General features: G+C 45.4%; 1 protein-coding gene across 1 annotated transcript in view; it reads left to right on the top strand.

Annotated features, from left to right (window-relative positions):
* The first annotated feature begins 1,144 nt into the window (after positions 1 to 1,144).
* Positions 1,145 to 20,698, top strand: part of LOC147894069 (uncharacterized) — a 38,995-nt gene continuing 19,441 nt past the window's right edge. Inside the window, exons 1-2 of the mRNA XM_087384897.1 lie at positions 1,145 to 1,573; positions 4,543 to 4,772. Of these exons, the coding sequence (XP_087241023.1) occupies positions 1,243 to 1,573; positions 4,543 to 4,772 (561 nt within the window). The 5' untranslated portion in view covers positions 1,145 to 1,242. The remainder of the gene's footprint in view (positions 1,574 to 4,542; positions 4,773 to 20,698) is intronic.

The following is a 20,698-nucleotide window of genomic DNA, read 5'->3' as shown; positions in this document are numbered from 1 at the left end:
CCATTCAACGTGCTTCAGCACGTACAATACATCGTTCGCAAGGACTCTTAATGGGCTTACTTGCATTTCACCGGATTAGTTTACACAACTCTATCAAGAGTTAGAGATCTGACAAAACTTTTCGTACTCCATAATATTGAGGAAAAACATATCAAGGTTGACACAATGGTGCAAAAGAGATAGATCGGTTATGAAATGAGTCACAATGGAAACTCGAACAAATCGACTTCTCCAACATACATAACCAACAACATGTCATTCAATCACTAAACAGAAGATCGATACTCACTCACAAGAAAGATATTCAAAGTTGCCCAAGCATCATGTCTACATCAATACTTTGTTTGCAAGAGACACATGTGCAACATACGAATGCACATACCATACTAGGGTTTAACCACATACGAATGCACATTGCGAAGGAAGAGACGGTAGGCATTACAATGTACTATAAATCAACCCTACAAGGTACAAACAAGAATATTACATTCAAGGAGAAGCTCAATGCCTACTTACAATTTTCTTAACAAATTTAGTGTAGGAAGTGGTGGTATTAGTTAACATTTACAAACATCTGAAAACCTGAACTGCAGTACTCATAAAAGGCCTAGAATCACTCATGTCATTTATTACGTACAACACTGATACCTATATAACTAAAGACTTCAACATTGACTTAAACAAAAGCAGTTGTGATTCCTTACAACTAGACCAATTCATGACTAGAAGCAATAAGTACTACAGTCCACGGTTCAAGGATTGAACACATTTGGACAAATTTCTCGAGCACGAACCAATACACAAGAACTGACTTCATTTATTGGTCAGACCATTTGCTTCTCTATATTATAGGTTGCCCAAAGACTGATAAGACGAACTTCGTTGAGTCGCGCTGAGCGAATTTTGGAATGGGTACCTCGGCGGAACGATGTTAGGGGGGGGGGGGGGGATAGAGATGATGACTTGTAGGTAATTGACGAATTTGTGGGCTATGAAATCGACTTAGATGCGCTAAAAATACTTCTAGAAGATACCACCGGATAGTAAATGCGGGCAAATTTTCGAGAAGAATAAGAATGTTCCCATATGTATGTATATATATATATATATATATATATATACCACCATCACCGTGAAATGACAAACTACGTAACATAAAAATTCAGGAATGGAATTCAGGAGCTTGTTCATGTGTGTGTTGTTATATTTTGTAGTCGATTGGTGTATGTTTCCAAGAAAGCTATGGAGAAGACTCCCCAGGCTCTGGAGGACCTCCAGCGCAAGGTAGCCCTCGTTACCGGTGCCTCATCCGGCTTGGGCAGAGAATTTTGCTTGAGCTTAGCACGAAGAGGTTGCCGTATCGTCGCTGCAGCTCGGAGAACAAAGCTCCTTGAAAGTCTCGTGGAAGAGATCAAATCTTTACCGACAGACGGCTTGCAACCGTCGCCCATTGAATCTGCTATCGTTCAGATGGACGTCTCCGCCAACGAGCCCGACATCGACGCTGCAGTAGAAAAAGCCTGGCAGGCCTTTGGTAGAATCGACGTGCTAGTCAACAATGCAGGCTTTAGGGGTAAGGCGCAAATTGCATATACAACGCGATAGTCTAGTCTTCACAATTCGTAGTTGACGATCGGCCACTTCGCTGCGACGTTGCAGCCTTCATGCTAACTCTCCCTCTCCTACACCACACTCGCCTGTCGTGCTTCTAATGTTCAGCAAGTGAAGGGCCTGATGATCCACAAAGGTGCCGATGGCGAAAATTCCATTGGTTTCGAAAGCAAATTAGGGTGGCTTTGGCTGCTTTGTGTTCCTGAGAGTCAGAGCTTGTGTGTCGGCGACACTGTTGAAAAATCATGGTCTCCGAGTCACGTGCTTGTCATCTTACATATTGATCTGATCTCCACCACGTACAGCCAATCTTACGTCCGATGCCGAGTACTTGTTTAGATAGAACCTGAGCCCAACTTTAGTCTCGCAAATTTTCCTCAATTTGCACAATTAGCACAAACGTTGAATCGTGGACAGAATACCCTGCCTCCGAAGAGAAGACATCTGTCTTGACTGCAAAGGTTTGTGTTGGTGGCGACAGAGTTCAAAGACTTTGAGAGTTCTGTTAAACTCTAACTGCTAAATATTTTGCATGTTATGCAATGTTTTTAATAACGAAAAATATTCCTTCATCTTTAGTAGGTTGCTTAAAGCTGTTACAGCATCAGGAATGTAGGCGTGATGATGCTGAATCATGGCCCTGTACCTTCAAAGGATGACCATTCATTCATAAGCCAAAGGAAGGTCCTTGATGTTGAAGGAGGCAGCACACAGTTCTGGAACATAACCTCAATGATGCCAAACCTTGTCACTACTTGTGCATACTGACATCTGAAGCCCCATCCCTGTGTATCTGGCAAGAATATGTGTAAATGACCCAGGAAGTTTAGAAGGCCATTCACAGATCCGTAAGTCCAAATCCTTTGCAGAAAGGTGATCGTCTGAAATGCTCCACAATAGCTCAAGCTCTACTACATGACTCTGTGTGCTTCCTCTGATAGGTATGAGAATGTGAGGGGCTTAATCAATCCCTATACTGTACTTGCATACATGGCCGCTGGCCTGGCTTGACAAGTGTCCAAGAAGAAAGAGAGAAGAAACAATGTAGAAGTCTTGAGAGCCTACATGCTGCTCCAAATAGCTACCTAGCTAGCCATGTACATACAAACAATGTGCAAAAGGAGTCTCTGATATTAAGAATTAGCACTGGCCTCATCTCTGAACTCTTGCATCTGTGTGTAACACGGGGCAATCAAGGTGATCTTCACGTGGACAAGGATTGGAGTGGGATGGAGAAGTTGGCTGGAAGAGTGATCAGCTCTGTCTGGGCATGGTCAGTTTGCTAGACTGGTTGGGGTGTTGGAACTTGGAAGTCAATGTCCCACCTTGGAGCCTCCATATGAGGAGGACATGGGGGGGGATATGACTGTGAGGGGGAGGGATAATGGGGATTGTTTTGAGCTGCAGGACAGCAGGATAGAGGCCTGGAAGAAGGCCACAAAGGGCAGGGACAGCAAGCCCTACTGAACCCCCTGGCAGCCCCTTATGTAGGCTGCCCAGGGGAGGTTGGTTGGGGCAGAAATAGGCTGACTGGCAAGTCGGCCGGTCGGCCTGCAAACCGACCAGAAAAGTCAGCCATTCCCGCCCCCTATAAAAGGGGCCCCTTGCCCCCCTCATTCTCCATCAGCCACTGAAGCCTAAGAGGCAGCGCAGAGCAGGAGTTAGCCTACAGAGAGTCTCAATTTTGCCCAGCCCCTTGCTGGTTATCTTGTGCTCACCTTGAGCTGAGTTTTGCCCACTATTTGGTGGAGGAATACATCTGAGTTCTCTCTCTCATTCTCTCTCTTGTATATGGTGTCTATGCTCTATCTTTTGAGTAAGGTTTTCATGTGTGGTCTGCATCATTGAGTGTGTGACGGAGCTGTTTCTATTCTGCATAGGTTTTGAGGATAGATGGATTTTTCCTTCATTTCCAACATGGGGTGAATGCACTGGTTCCAACCGTCAAACCATGTCTTTTGCACCATGTTGCTGGTGCAAAAATGTTATATGTGCAGGTTTTCGACCCACTGCTCGGGTGTTGCCTGAACAGGATTATAGGTACCTGCTGGCTACATTGGCTCAAGTAGTTTGTCATCGGGAAAGTCAGTATATAGGTCCAAGAATGATCAGAAAGTATGCTTGAGGTAAAGTTTGATCTTGTGCACCAAAGATGAGGATCGCTCCTCCCAGAAACAAAAACATGGTTCTCAAGTTGAAAGCAAAGCATTTGTTAAGAGAGATGAGGCTATGTTTCCCTGGCGATAGTGTTAAAGAAACTGGATACTTCAAACTCCCGCAAATTCTTGTGTAGCCAAATCTCTCCTCGTAGGCTAATCACGACTCAGTCCTTTCCACCACATAAGGCAATTGATGTTTTGGATGATCTATTTGAGGAAAAAGAGTCTCTTACCCACAGCTTTTGATGAAGCTTATCTTTGGTAGCAATAATGGTATCATTATTTCTGTTGTAAGAGGGATTGTTTATGGCAAGTCAACCATTTGATCAGGATCCCTATGATGGCTCACATGAGAAACAAAGAAAGGAACATAGTTTTTTCCGCATGTGTATGGTATATAAACCCAACGTTTGCAAACGTCTGAAGAAAATAAGTATGAAATGGCATTTCAAACGTTACCAGGGGCACATGACTGCAAATCCATTCAGTATACATATTTTTTTGCTTTTGCTTTGCCATCATGCACACTTTGTTTTATTATTTTGTCTCAGCACTATGGGGGCCAAAAGAATGAATATCAACCAAAGAATTGCCCATTCTGTAGCTAGCAAAGAAATCTGTACGTCATTTAGCTCTTAATTGGATTAAATATTTTCTTAAGACTTAGTCCTTGATGTGAAGGTTTTTAAAAGAATATTATGGTTTTATGGGGTCGTGGAAGTTCAAAGATACATCCGCTTATAGAGGCAGGTGGCTGTGGTGCTTGATATAGGTAATGTGATGTCATCATTGGACTTGGATAGTGAGGAGTGGAACAAAGTGATGGCTACAAATTTGAGAGGATTGTGGTTGGTCAGCAAGGCAGTAGGGAAAAGAATGCGAACAGCAAAGGCCTCTGGCTCAATTATAAACATCTCATCGACTGCAAGCCTAGAGCGTGGTGTCTTTACAGGAGCTGTTGCGTATGCTGCTTCCAAGGCAGCTGTAAATCAGCTTACAAAGGTGACGTAGTCAAGCCTCCTAACCCTTTCTGAAATTGAAATAACTTTTATCAAGACGTCGCTGTATTCTTCTACCGTCTGGACAATGATGGATTTTTTTTTCAATGTATTGTGTTCTTTTGGTGTGTAGCAATGAATGGGCAGTAATGTCTGCTCTGTTTGTCTTCGTTGCTTCTTTTATGGATGAGAAATATGCTTACTGAAGGGTTGTGTCTTTTTCATTTTATTCTTCTTTGTGCCCTCTTCTAAGCACCCTTTTTGTCTGTCTGTCATACTGTCTGCGTGCCTGCCTGCCTGCCTGCTCTCCCTTGCCATGCATTACCTGACCTGCCTGTGCAGGCTGCTGCTGCCAAATTGTGCCCCCAGCACCTGGGCGCCTCATTGCCACCAGACCTGCCTCCACAGATGGTGCTACTTGTGCAGGCATCCTTTCCATTGCCATTGCCATGGCCAGGGCCGCTTCAACTGCAACCTGCAAGTCCAAATCACCCACCCAATATGAAACAAGTGGCTTACAAACACAATGGGATCCCAATTATGCCAAAGCCTACCACATTGGCATTCCAGGACTTGGAGCAATTGTCATCGAATAAATCATGTTCTGCCTGCACAGTTCACATTGCTGCAAGCTACCCCTATTATCCACATGATTATGTGCTTGCTGAGCTATCGAAGCTATGAACTGTGTGAGTGACTTCTAGTAAGGTGGGCCTGCAAAAACAATGGATACAAGCAAAGTACCTGCAGCAAATCATGATAGGGATTAAAGCTCATGTCATGTGTCCCAATTTCATTCTGCATGGCCACTTAGGCCCAACCAATTTGTGACCACTGTTTTAACCATCTAGTTTCCTTACCAAGACACCCCCCCTAGGAGTAACATCACACCACGCTATTATCGATGTAACAGCCAGTTACCCACCGAGTTTTTTCACTTTGATGCTTTGCCACTCTGGAGCTGGTAGAGAAAAAATGCGGCAGTTGTCTCTTGAAGGGAAGCATCGTGTTGTGTCCCTTCGCTAGCTACCTCAAGGGAGGGTCTGAAGGAAACACCTCTGATGGCCTTGCTCCTTGCTTTTGAAGTTAGGTCTCCCATCCTTTTGAAGAGTCATAAGATAGAGTCATGAAAAGGTACCTCCGCCCATAATGAGGTTAGGTGTGAAAAGGGTCGTTTATCTCCACTTTTTAGGTTGGGAGACTTACTATATAGGCTATTTGACTTTCAATGAGGCTAGTTCAGAATGGAACTACTAAGATAATTATGTGGCCGATGAAACTTCCTCTCAAATTCTTTGTATCTTGGTGTTGAGGAAGATTAACATCTCACATGCATTTTACGCTGGCTGCATTTTCCTCATTTTATTTGGTTGCTTTTGTTGAAGATGCGCTACCTTCTTCATCATTTTATTTTGCCTTCTCTTGAGCTGCAAATTATCCTGTGTTCAGTGCTTTGGTTAAGAAAGAATCTTTGAGCAAACATAGGCCATCTTTGACGCCCTAGTAAAAAGGACTGCTTATGAAGAAGGATTAGTGCTTCCAATGCCCATTATTCTTTTCTATTGCTTCGTCGGGGAGCCATGGAAGTGCCATTCCATTTGCATGAATGGGTATCCACTTGTACCTTCAAGTATTTCAAACCCAGTTTCTCGCCCAAAAGGAGATTCCCATACAACAAAGGTAGCAAGTATCTAGACATCAAATGCTGACTAGTTTTGTTTTGGCCAACTTGCTTTTCTTCCTTTTTCATTGTCACTATTTGAAAAGTTTTCGTCGTTATTTTGGTCTTGTACTATCATATATTTGATGATGTTGATGTTCTTGCTGCTGACAATACTTTTAATTTGTTGGGAGGCCTTTTTATGCCTCACCCCTCTACGGTGACAATTGTATTGTGGGGACTATAAAGTCCCACACATAAATTACTAATCTAATGTGCCTTAGATGTAATATGCTTTAAGGATCCCTATGAGAATCCTCCTCAAGTCATTCTAGGGTTCTTATATGGCATGTGTGGCTGGGCCTTAAGACGACCCACAGATAGTACAACCTTGGGACTCACGATGCCATCTTTGACTGCATATGCAAAAGTGACTGTGTATGAAGTGCTCTCTATGGCCATTATTTTTTTCAATTGCTTTGTTGGGAGCCATGAAAGTGCCATTCCATTCACTTGAACGGGTATCCACTTGCAACTTCAAGTACTTCAAACCCCAACTTCTCGCCCAAAAGGAAATTTCCACACAACAAAGGTAGCAGGTATCTAGACATTAAGTGCTGACTGTTTTTGTTCTGGTTGGTGCTGCCCCAACTTGCTTTTCTTCCTTTTTCATTGACACTATGGAAAAGTTTCCTCATTATTTTTGTCTTGTACTATTGTTTCTTTGATGATGTTGATATTCTTGCTGCTGACAATACTTATAATTTGTTGGGAGGCCCTTTTATGGCGACAAGTGGATTGTGGGGGCTCTAAAATTCCATGCTAATCTGATGTGCCTAAGATATATTGTACTATGACGGCCCGTATGAGAATCCTCCCCAAGGTTTTCTAGGGTGCTTTTATGGCATGTGTGTGGTCCGGGTCTTGAGGACGCTCCACACGTAGCACAAACTTAGGACACAAGAGCCAGCTTCACAATGGGCTAACAGTACAAACTTTAGAGTAGAGGTCCCTACTTCTTGCAAACTTGCGAGTGTAGGTCATGTGGTTGGGTTACTGTTGGGATGTGGTGGCCCACGGCAGGAGCAACTAACAGTTGACTATATGGCTCCTTGGGCATGTGATGGCTCGTGGCTGTTGGGTAGCTAACTTGATGCGGCAGCCGAATCAAGGTAGTCCACATGGTGACAAAGTGGTGGTCCTAGTCACAAGTGGTGACTGTTAGAGTTAGCATCTCTTGATGTATCCTATGAGTGAGGGCTTCATTGTGGGTGTGCGTGCCCGTGGTGAGGATTGTACGGTTCCGGGGGGGGGTGATCTTGACTAGTGCACCCTGCCCGTGTATATTTGCAGGTGTGTAGACCAGTTTCGGGCTGTTTGCAGGTGGTTTCAGGGCCGTTTTCACCCACCTGGTCATGCCTTGGAGGCACCACATAGGCGCCTTGACTCGCCTGGGTTGGGGGGCAACCAGGCCTCCAACTAGGCGAACCCGACCAAGTTTGGAGCTGTTTGAAGTGAGGTGTTAAGAGGCATGGACTGTCAGGGTGTGCAGAAGCAAGGGGCAACAGGTTTGAGGAAGTTTTCAGCTCATGGAGGAGTTCAGGGCTTGGACAGCAAGGACTGAAGGCGCAGTAGGCAGCAAAGCAGAACAGCCCTTCCTCCGCCTTTTTTTTCCGGCCCCCTTCTCTCTTCTTTCTTGAGTCCCCTTTTCTTCTTTCTTTCTTTCCCACCCACCCTACCTTTTCAGATCTATTTCTTTTTCTTTCCGAAATGGCCACTTCAAGACCTAGTGTTACAAACCTTTCCAGTGTACTGACAATTGGATGGCCTTTCCAATGGACCAGCAATTGGGTGACAACAATTACGGCTTGTGGAGAGTTATGATGGAGTCATTATTGGAGTCCTATGATCTTGCAAACTTCATCTTAGTGGGGGTTCCGAGGCCAGATCTCTTGAAGCAAACCTAGGGATCCCGGAGCAGGAGGATGCTGACACTCTAGCTTAGCTTTGAGACCAGGTTAATGCACGGGTATAGAATTGCACTCCTTAGATCATCAATCATGTCAAGCACTAGCCAAAGGGATTTGGAAGCCGCTGGTGCGAAAATCAACTGGAACAAATCAGTTGGTTTTCTCACAGACCCGGGGGCGTGTTCTCAGTGGGGGCGATTTCTGGGTTTCAGATGGATTCCACGTGGACAGACAGCTAGATACCTTGGCTTCCAGGTTGGCCTAGACATCACGCCAGCTCAGCAGCTTCTCCCGGTGCTAGACTCCATCCGACGGAAGCTAGCTTTCTGGAGCACTGCTAAGCTCTCCCTTGCAGGTCGTGCCTTGGTAGTTAACCAGGTCCTCCTAGCCACGGCTTGGTATGTGGCTTCCTGCTGGTGCTTCTCGAGATCCAGCGTGGCACAGCTCAGGAGGTTGGTTCGGAACTTCCTTTGGTCTGGGGAGGATGGGCATAGAGATACCAGAGCTAGGGTTGCTTGGCAGACAGTCATTCTTCCGCAGGCTGAGGGTGGCCTGGGGGTCATTGATCCAGAGCTTCAGAGTCAGGCCTTGTTAGGCAAGCTTATCATTCGCGGTTTGACCCCAGGGGGACAGACGTGGAAGATGTTACTTCAGCAGGGAGTCGGCTCTCGTGTCCCGCGCCGAGGTGGAGAGTGGCTACCGTCCCTTAGGTGGATCTTCACCTCCGCCCCGCTCACTCAGCCCCGCTCCCCACTCGTTCGTAGCCTCCTCATGGTTTGGAGGCGGCTCCGCCTCAGTCTCATTCAGTCCCCTCCCAGCTGTCAGGAGGAGATCGATCGCCAGCCGCTTATTTGGAACGGTCAGGTCAGAGATGCCGAGGGCCTTCAGTTGGGGGAGAGATCACATATCAGGTGGGACGGCTGGATGAGGGGGCCAGCCCGATCCCTTCGTGTTTGGAGGGACACGTACAGACATCTGGAGATGACTGATCTTGCAGACGCAGCTGGAGGTGCACGTGGAGCCCAGGCGAGACGCACGGAGATCGACGGTGTGATCCCAGTTGCTTGGTTGGTTCCACCTGAGCATCAGATCCTCATGCCTGGTGACACCCGCTGGCTGGGACAGTTCACCCCCCGTGGCATTCCACTGGTGATCGCAGGACGTATGGATGACTCCTCTATCTCCTTCTTCGCGGTTTCTGGGGATGGACGACTCAGGAGAGAGGGTGCGCTCATCGACCCCCTACTCCCGTGGCAGAGGGTTCGGGTCGTAGGCCTCTTGGGGAAGGCCTGGCGTACCGACCCTAGCATCGAGCAGGACCAGGTGCAGCTTTGGCGTCTTTGGCTCTGGGAGGGGCGGGCCTTGTCAGAGCTTGAGTGGGACCCAGGAGAGTGGTGGTGGCCAGAGATTGTGACAGGACAGGGGCCGACCTCCTTCTTCGCCTACAGTACGACTCTGGACAGGCGAGTTCTCGGGAGGATGCAGAGCTGCCCCCCCACCCAGCGACCCAGCTGGTACGCACAGGGTATTTCCAGGTTCTTTTTGCAGGCATTCTGGAAGGCCTTGTGGGAGAGCTGGCGGCCGCGGAAGATCTCATACTTCCTGTGGCTTCTTGCCCACAAAGGTCTTCCAGTGGGGAGCTGGTTGAGGCAGATAGGCCAGGACGGTTGCTGCCAGATTTGCCATGCGGATGAGGAGACACCAAAACACTGCCTGTGGAGCTGCACTCGCGCCCAGGAAGTGTGGAGGTGGACTTTTGGGATTCTTACTCGCGCAGCACCAGAGCTAGGATTGATCACTTGGGGCGCGTTCTGTTGGTGCAGCACCGCACCTGGTCTTCATCACTTATTCGAGGCATGCCAGCAGGACCCCACTTTCCTTATTACACAGGGGACGTGGGGACCGCTCGAGGGTATCCCACAGCACCTAGCAGAGGCTGATACAGGAGTCCGGGAGAGGCAGCGAGTCTGGGAGATTATTAGCAGCATCACAGGATGGCACATCTGGACCTCGCGCTGCGCGCAGATCCTAGGTGGCACCTCCTTATCGACTGCCCAGATCATGGCGGAGATTTGGAGCGAGATTATTCATACTCTCAGAGGCCAGTGGGACCAGATTCAGGGAGACTCCCGGGCCGGTCAGGAGAAGCGGAGACGCTTCCTCCGGGCTTGGGACACACAGGGCCTCTTCTTCGCGCAGACTACGCAGGGCCTTCGGTGGCATTACTCACCACCCCGATGGCTGTTCATTCATACTCGTCTTATCCCTCCGTGAGAGAATGGTTTATTTTGCTACCTTTTAGGGCTGCGTCCGATTTGTGAACGCAGCCCGTCAGCTATAAGCTGACCTCTTGTATCTTGTTCTCGAAGTAATATAATTAGCACTGTTTTTTCGGCAAAAAAAAAAAAAAAAGGAGATTTGGAAGCACTTGGCATACCTCTACAATCGAACCTCCTCGAGGAAGAGAGTTTCTCGAGGTCTAAATGAGAGTGTTGAATCCTGCAGAGTCATCTTGAGAAAACATGCATGCCTCAGGATCTATGGAGCGCTCTAAGGTGGATGGAATCTTTGTGGAGACATGATGAAGAGAATGCTCATGACATGTACCTCAAGTCAATTAGGTTCCAAGATAGATTAGCTTGGACTCATAATCATAAATAGAATCTTGAGTGAATGTGCATTTCTCACTTGTACTCAACAATACATGATAGGCCTCTTATATAGAGAGTGCCCTTTGAATAGTCAACACTTGTGGGATCCTCTCATCCACATCTCTTCTTGTGGATATCCTCAATCCACATCTCCACATCATGTAGTCCACATCTTAGGGTGGCTACTTTAATACATTCCTTATCACATATCTTTGCCCTTATCTTGCCATGTGTCTTCTCCATCTGCTGCCACGTGTCTTTTTGGTAGAGAACCTTAGAGGAGACTTTGTGAATGGTTGAAGGCCTGCTGCAGGGTTACGGGATCTCAGAATTTCACCAAAATTTCGGTCGGTGGTAGTGGGATAGCAGGAAAAGCAGAATATCCAGCACTTTGTTGCGCATTAGCGACCCTCCATTCTCGTCCTTAGCCTTTAGCATAACAATGATAAACTCTTTGTCGTCGGTCTGCTTGAGGATGCAGAGAAACGTCGTTTGTCGCTGGGAGCAGTATCAAGCCGAATGGAGGCGCGGCATCACGTATGAAGGAGGGCTATTGAAGCTTGAGAGGTCACTGCTCGTAGAAGCTTCGTTGATCACAAGGGCACCGCTACCGTAGAAGTAGCCGCAGGTGGTGCTGTGTGGTGCTTGGGCACTAGGTTGATGGGGAGCACGTTGCTAGCAGAGATGCAGGAGCTGGTGTATAGGTCATTGTCGTTGTAGGCTATGGAGCCTTTGCATGGGCGTTAGAGCCGGTGAGTAGTCGAGGCTATTGGTGGCAGCTTGTTGATGGCGTAGCGTGAGGAGAGGCAATGGCGCTGAGGGATCGGAGAGCCGCCGCTGTTGCAGGTTGTTGATGTTTACATGCGCAGAGAGTTGGAGCTGCCTTAGGAGCCGGTCTAAGAAGGAGAAGCTCGTCTTTTTTTTTTTTTGGCATGTGTGTACGAATTAGTAGAACTCAAATATTCTGATCCGTCAAGGTCGATGTTGTCTATTACGAATGACAAGAAAACATCTTAAGGCATTTGAAAGGTGTGAGGGAAAGGCTTCATCTCATCGAAGCAGAGCTGCTGGACTATCGCAGTTTGTTGGCATCCATCGAAGGCTATTACGATGTTTTTCACCTGGCGTCTCGTGTGGGCTGTTTGTTCAGTTTGATCTTGTTGAAGAGGCTATGCGAGGCACATCAAATGTCGTCAAAGCGTCTGCTGAAGTTGGAGCAAGGCGACTAATTTTTACTTCATCAATAGGCACAGTCTATATAGATCCCAAATGAGATCCAAAAGTCACTGTTGATGAATGCTGCTGGAGTGATCTAGATTTTTGTCGAGACATAAAGGTATAGTAAACACCGCCTGCTTGCAGTATTGCCGAAAGTCTATAAGAGAGAGCTCTGCAAGGCTTAAAAATCCCCTCAAAGGAGATTGATTCTCTCCCTATCTCTCTCTTTCACACTCTCAAACTCTAAGAAGAAAAGTGGGTGGAAACACGGAAATCTCTAATGAATGGAAATGCATGATAGAGATTTCTCTAGGTATAAAAGAACTCTCAATCTTAAACTAAAACTACTTGGAAAAAATATTCACTCCTAAGGAGAAGCTCTGATACCATGAGAAAACATGCGTGCCTCAGGATCTATGGAGCGCTCTAAGGTGGATGGAACCTATGTGGAGACATGATGAAGAGAATGCTCATGACATGTACCTCAAGTCAATTAGGTTCCAAGATAGATTAGCTTGGACTCATAAACAAAATCTTGAGTGAATGTGCATTTCTCACTTGTACTCAACAATACATGATAGGCCTCTTATATAGACAGTGCCCTTTGAATAGTCAACACTTGTGGGATCCTCTCATCCACATCTCTTCTTGTGGATATCCTCAATCCACATCTCCACATCATGTAGTCCACATCTTAGGGTGGCTACTTTAATACATTCCTTATCACATACCTTTGCCCTTTAATCTATGTGCTCATGGCACCATATCTCTCAACACATCTACCAAGCGGGAACACATCGACAAGCTTCAAGAGTTTCAGCAGGAGATCCTTCAGGTAGGAAAGGAGATTTCATCGGAGGACATGGCCATAACTTTGCTGTCTCATCTCTCTTCCTAGTATTCGGCATTTTATGCTTCTTTGATCACCAATGGGAGGATGAATACTCTCACCTAGGAGGAGTTTTGGTGCCTATGTTCGGGACCAGGAGGAGCACTTTCAAAGCCCTTATAAGGTAGAAGCTTGGAGGCTTTGGCAGCCCCGTAGAATAGAGAACGGAACCTAGTTTAAAGGACCCCTTGTGACAAGAAGACTAATGCAGAGAAGGAAGCACTCAAGGCGGAGTGTACCTGCAATCATTGTGGCAAGAAAGGCCGCTATTGGAGGAAGAGCTCTTAGAGTACATCTAGCAAGGGCCCCCCTAGTTCCTCCTTGCAGGCAATTACTCCAGCTTTTGTTGGTGACAATTCAACCATCAAGGTTCGTGGTGAAGGCAGCCTTGAGATTATTCCAGACCGTAGAGAGAGGAAGCATTCCTCTCAGGTATTGTTTGTTCCATCTCTCACATTTAATTTACTGTCAGTTTTTTAGACATGCAAACTTGGCACAACTATCTTGTTCGATGTGGGATACGTGGAGGTGATAAAGCAACCGGCCAAGTGGTGTGGGTACGGTGGATCATTAATGACGCTCTCTTCTATCACTGGGACCCCTTAGCGTGACCTGTGGCACTTCAGGTTCGGTCACTTGAACGTAGATACGAGGGAAGCAACATCGAGAGGCCTTTCCGAAGCAGGCTATGAGGCGGGCTTCTAAACCTCTAAGATGGTTCATACGGATCTTTGTGGACCAATGACGATCCCATGTCTTGGGGGTGCTTTGTACTTCATGCTGTTGGTTGATGATTTTAGCGGATTCGCATGGGTATACTTCTTGGCTCAGCAGGACATGGTGTTCTCTCGGTTTTGAGAGTGGTGCGCTCTGAATCTGGGCTGACAGTAATAGCTCTTCGGGCTGATAAGGGTGATGAGTTTTATTCACAAGCATTTGACAGGCTTTGTGCGAAGAAGGGCATCCGACGAGAGTTTGCAAACCTAGGTACTGCCTTTGAAGCAAGGGTAGTTAAGAGGGAGAACACGACAATAGTGGAGATGTCTCGGACTATGCTGGCACATCGTGAACTTCCCTGTTTTCTCTGGGCAGAAGCTACAGCAACGGTAGTCCACATCCTCAACCATTTTCCAATGGCTGCTACTCATAAGGTAAGGATGCCTACGTCCATATTCCAAGAAGTAGAGGGGAAATTGGATGTAAAATCCAACAAGATGATCTTTGTTGGGTATAACTCTTAGTCAACAGGGTATCGGTTGTATGATCTTATGAGGAGAGAGATTGTACTTAGTAGGGATGCCATCTTCGACGAACAAATACCATCCTTAGTGGTTGATGAGTCACCTATTCTTGGCGAGCCAGCTGATAAAGATGACAATGCCATTGTTTCTGTGCCTAAGCCAGCGTAGGTGCTGACAGACGATCTAGACATTGAACTGGATGATGAGATACCCCTCAGGAGGTAGGGGAAGGTTCAGGTTATCAGAAGAGACCCTTCGAGTCTCTTGAGTGACTGATATTCTTCTTCGTGGATTAAGGAAGAGGAATGTCCATACAGGTCACAGCGTGGCTGTCACGGGGTCATGATATTTTCGTTGCAAATAAACCCTTGGATAAGTTGGGCCTTACCCCCTAAGAATTAATGTTACTTGTAGAACTAGTCCCTAGGTGCATTAATTAGCTTCAACTGCTAGGGGCAAGGCCAAGGAGTTGTGAAGTGCACGTCCTCGTGTGGGCCTGTCCCAGCCCCTCCTTGTGCGTTTGGCCCTTACGGGCTCTTGTTTTTGCTTGATGCCTGTTTGTTGCCTCTCTCTCTCGGGCGGCGTGTCTTTTCAGCCTGCCATTTGATGCTGCGCCCTCTCCTTTGCCTTGTGCTATTTGCTAGAGGTACTTCAGTGTGTTCGGCCCTCCTAGAGTGGAGTGTCTACCTTTGAAGCAGGAGTCTCCTCCTAGCCTGCCGCTCATGACATCTCTCTCTCGTTTTGCCTTTGCTGCCCTTCTGAGGGCTAGTTGCTGAAGCTCAACTCCCTCTTCTAGAGCTGTCTTGGAGTTGATTCGGGCCTTTTTGTTGCTGCTCTTCATCCACCAGGGCTGGATTCGGCTGGTTTTGGTGGGCTGCGGCTCAACTGGGGACCTGGAAGGGGATAGGTGCGAGAAGTTTGGGTCGGCCCTCTTCCATGGACAGCTGGGAGCAAGTCCTCGACTCATCTTGGTGGTTCTGATGCATGGCTGGTACAGAAGTTTGGACTTTCTTTGGAAGACTTTAATGTCTGGTATGCTATCCTTTTGAAGTTATGTTTTTTTTTTTGAAGCTCTTTCAGTCTCTTCTTGCTGTTTGAACCGTTCCCTGGCCATCTCGGGTTGTGGAAGTGTCCAAATTGGATCTAGACGTCAGGTTTAGTAGTGCTTTTTGAGCTTGGTTGATGCGTGAGCAAGTTCGGAAGACTTTGCTGTGGTTTTCTACCTTTGTGGGGCTAGACATGTTGTTTTGGGACTGTCTAACCACTCTAGACAAGCTGGATGCTCAGTGGGATGCATTGGACAGCTTGTGTTGGTCACAGGTTCCTTGAGGTTTTCAGTTATGCCTTAGCAGTTGACTGCTAGTGATGGACAGAAGGATTGGATGCCTAAGGATGCCAAGCATCGGCTAGTGTTACACTGAAGATTTGGACGCCTAAGGAAGCCAAGCGTTGGCTCAGATAGTGGATTTGCCAGTGTGGCAGTGTGGGAGATTGAGCAATTGTTGTAAACAGAAGAGATCCACTAAAAGATGCAATAAAGAAATACCGGAATGGGGCGCCAAGTGTTTGGGGCCAATGGGGTGTCACTTGTGTATGCTTTCATTGAGTAGGTGCATTCTAGCCTCCATCCAGTTGTTGTTAAGTGTATGTCTAAGTGGATTTAATCAAATGTGTGGTTTTGGTTAATGAGGAGTGGCTGTAAATGATGCTTTTTGGCTGTAATTCTAAAATAGAAGAAGTTTACTGCCCTTAAGTTATCTGAAATCCAGTTATAGTGGTTCCATTGCCGGGATACATCTTTCTCTTCCTCAAGAAGTGAGGCTCGTGGTTGTTGCTGGTGAAAGCAGTTAAAGACATCACCCTTGACAGGGATTGGTGAAAGAAATCCTTTGCTGCATTTACTTTACAGCCAAAAAGTACAGCCAGCATGGCAGACATACACATGTGAGAATGCCACAAATGCAGGCTGGAAATGCAAGCATGCTGTATGGAAACATTGGAATGCAACCTGGAATGCAGACAGCTATGCATGGGATGATGGGAGGTTTTATGGGGATGCTTCATATGCAAGGAACTGGAGCGCAAAGGATCTGAGTGCTTTATTAAGAAAAGGAAGAACCCCTCCGAGGCTATGCCTGCTAAGAACAGTCAGAGAGTTAGAGTTCACTTGTTGCTTAGTGGATGGGATGTGGATGGAGGAGGTGCAACAGGACTGCTCCTAACTGACAGAAAACTCCCCTAAATTTGGTAGAATATGCAGGAAAGTTAGGGTAGTGAAGTACCTTATGTTTTAGGAAAAAGGTAGGAGAGGAAGATCATGGGCTGGATCTTCAACAAGGACTTGTGAGGGGCTGCACAAGGACAGGAGGAAGTCAATCCTTTTTAGAATTCAGCTGAGTATTAAACTCTTGCTGTATATTCTATTTCAGTAATGAAGTACAAGTCATGAATGAATTGCCAAGTACAACTAGAGCCCTTATATAGGTATGGCCCAGGGCAGTACAAAGCAGTATTGCTTATGGGATTACCTCCTAGGATGCCACGTGGCAACTTATGGTCTCCCCTTAAAAAAGAAGAAAACACTTACAAGCCAATAAAGGCCTTTCTACTAACTTTTAGCCTAAGTAAAAAGTAACCCTCTGTTACAATCCTCCCTCCTCAAATAGAAATTTGTCCTCAAATTTGAAAAGGCTGTAACCTGGACATACAATGCTCCTTGTAAACCTGAACAGCTCAATTCTGGTCATAACAACTCAACAATGAAGTTTCTCAGTCAATACCTCCCTGTAGGCATGCTGATCTGTAAATGGATCATACAATATTCCCAAGAATTCAAGCAATTGGGTGGAAGAGCTATGCTGTCCGATATAACAGATCTGATCATATAATCCAGTGAGAGACATGCTGATTTGAGAAAGGATAGTGAATGCTGGCTGCAGCATGTCCATATATGCTATATAGCAAGAGAAAATCAAATCTGCTCATAAAGACTCAATTTTGGCCATAGAATTCAGCTAAGCAATTGAGGGTACTGCTCCACAATTGTAAATGGCCGCCAAGAAGACTCCTCATCAGGTAGACCTCTCCATTTGATAATATATTCCATGTAGGACTTGTTCCTCAACACATGATCTCTAAATCCAAGGATCTTCTCAGGTATATACTCAATTTGGCCCTCTTCATCCATAGGAGGTAGCTCTTCCATAACTTGCTCCTTAGGCCCCAAATACTTCTTGAGCAGTGATACATGGAATACTTTGTGTATTCTAGAGGATGGTGGGAGCTCCAACTCCTAAGCCACTTCCCCAACTTTCCTCAAAACCTTGTAAGGTCCATAATACCTATGAGCAAGTTTAACATTGGTATTACCTTTCAAAGAAGCATGCCTAGACTTATGTAATCTGAGAAATACAAAGGAAGACAGAGAGAGTTAAGATTGCATTTATTCATTTGCACCTTGAGAAATAGAAAAATATGAAAGTTAATTAAGGTCTTTGAGAGACTAAGAGATTAAAAAAAACTGAGATACAACTGATCCAAAGGGTGGAACCGCTTATAAAATACAAAAAGTGTATACATAAAATCAATGCCCATGACAATGGAGACGAGGACAGAAAGAGGGAGATGGAGAGTGGGATAGAGAGAGAGAGGTAGAGAATGGGAAGAGAGAGAGAGTTAAGATTGCATTTATTCATTTGCACCTCTAAGTTGAGAAAGAGAAAAATAAGAAAGTTAATTAAGGTCTTTGAGAGACTATGAGATTTAAAAAAAACCCAGATATAACTGATCCAAAGGGTGGAGCCGCTAACAAAATACAAAAAGTGTATATGTAAAATCAATGTCCATGATATAGATAGCTAAGGGCAACATGGCAACAAGATGATCATTGGGTGGCTCACAGAGAGAGAGAGAGAGAGAGAGAGAGAGAGAGAGAGAGAGAGATCAAATAGGAACTCCCTTCTTCAAAATGAAGATCTCTCCTATGCTCATCAGTATAATCCTTCATCCTTGCTTGGGCCCTTACCATATTATCTTTACATTGCTGTAATAGAGCAATCATGTGAGCCAAATCATCCTTGGCTTGCTGGCTTGTCAATGCTTGATCAATTATGGTTGATGGGACGTGAGCTTTACAGCCAAACATGGCTTCAAAAGGGCTCATACCAATTGAAGTGTGCTTGGTGGTATTATAACAAAATTCAGCTAGATGCAACCATTGATCCCACGATGCTTGGATCTCAAAGCAAAAATGCCTTAGATACTCTTCCAACCAGCGGTTAATCCTCTCTGTTTGCCCATCAGTTTGGGGGTGATCTACTGTACTTGGGGTAAGAAGTGTTCCCATAGAACTGAAAAGCTCTTGCCAAAAATGCCCCATGAACTTAGCATCACGATCACTCACAATCTCCTGAGGAAGTCCATGTAATTTAAACACATTCTCCATGAATTGCTTAGCCACCTTGGAAGCTGTAAATTGGGTCTTAGTAGGAATGAAGTGGGCAGCTTTAGTAAGTCTATCAACAACCACAAAGATACTGTTCCAACCCTTAGAGGTCACTAGTAGACCTGTAATAAAGTCCATGCTGATATGTGTCCATTTACCTTGAGGTATAGGTAGAGGTTGTAGTAGACCAGCTGGCCTCAAATTCAACTCCCTGTTTTGTTGACAGGGCTTACAACTTTGAACATAAGCAAGAACGTCCTTCCAAAGCCCCTTCCAATAAAAACTCTATTTTACCTTATCATATGTCTTGTTGAGGCCTATATGCCCAGCCATAGGAGATGAGTGAAATTCCTGCAAGATTAGCAGCTTATAGGAGGAATTTTCAGTAAGAAATATTTAATCATTATACCACAAGAGTGCATTGTGCAACTTGAAATTGGGATATTGCTGACAGTCAGGATCTTGCAAGTCTTGGAGCTGCTTGAGGATCATTGAGATACTCTTCTTGAATGCCATGGATCCAATCTTTATAAACCTCAGTAATAGATGATAAAGTACAAGCCCATATCCTGGAAAGAGAATCTGTCACAATATTTTCTTTGCCCATCTTGTAATCTATGTCAAAGTCATAGTTTTGCACAATGGATAACCATCTCCTTTGCTTGGGTGTGATAGAGAAGACTGAGATAGAAAATATCTGAGAGTCTTATGATCAGTCTTGACCTTGAAATGGCTGCCATAAATGTAGTGGTGCCACTTTTTGATTGCATGAAGTATTGCCAACATCTCTTGGTCATAAATGTGGAAACTTGACTCCTTGTCATCCAATTTCCGACTTTCAAAGGCAATAACTCCATGACTCTGCTTTAGGACAGCTCCAATGCCCCTTCCACTAGCATCAGCCTCAATTATAAAAGGTTGAGAGAAATCAGGACATACCAAGATAGGCGCTGAAGTTAATGCCTCCTTTAATGCTTCAAAGCTCTTTTTGGTACTGTCAGACCATTGGAAAGCATTCTTTTTTAGAAGATCAGTGAGAGGAGTTGCCAATTTGGCAAAATGCCTTATAAACCTTCTATAAAATGATGCTAGACCAAGGAACCCTCTCAGCTGGGTGATATTCTAAGGTATAGGCCAATCCTTTTCACACTTTACCTTGCTGGGATCCACCTTAATGCCACTACTGCTAACAATATGGCCCAAATATTCCACTTCTTCAGCCATGAAAGTGCATTTACTTGATTTGGCATACAACTGGTGTGTCCTCAATACTTCCAATACTTGCTGGACATGCAATAAATGCTCTTCTTTCGCTTTGCTGTAGATCAGCATATCATCAAAGAATACCAACACAAATTTATAGAGGAAAGGCTGCAATACCTTGTCCATTAGGGTCTGGAAAGTTGCAGGTGCATTGGTTAGGCCAAATGCCATCACTTTGAATTGATAAAGCCCACGTTCTGTCCTGAAGGCGGTTTTATGTTCATCTCCCTCCTTCATCCTTATTTGATGATAGCCTGACCTTAAGTCAATCTTTGTGAAGTACTTTGCTGTTCTAAGCTCATCCAGTAGATCATCAATTCTGGGGATAGGAAACCTATTCTTAATTGTCATTTTGTTCAAATCCCTGTAATCAATACACATTCTAAATGAGCCATCCTTCTTCTTAATCAATAACACAGGAGAGGCAAAGGGTGATTGACTGTGTGTAATAAATTCCTTGTCAAGGAGTTTCCTTTATTTGGCTTGCCACCTCTTACCTTTCAGCTCTAGAAAGCCTGTATGGAGCTTTGTTGATTGCCTTAGATCCTGCCTCCAACACAATTGCATGATCCACATCTCTCATGGGAGGGAGAT

The sequence above is a fragment of the Dipteris shenzhenensis genome, chromosome 14, assembly GCF_047967505.1.
Source record: "Dipteris shenzhenensis isolate YYH24624 ecotype China chromosome 14, Dip_SZ_1.0, whole genome shotgun sequence".
NCBI lineage: Eukaryota > Viridiplantae > Streptophyta > Polypodiopsida > Gleicheniales > Dipteridaceae > Dipteris > Dipteris shenzhenensis.
Note: the sequence above shows the minus strand (reverse complement) of the source record. Positions and strands in the feature narration are given on the sequence as shown.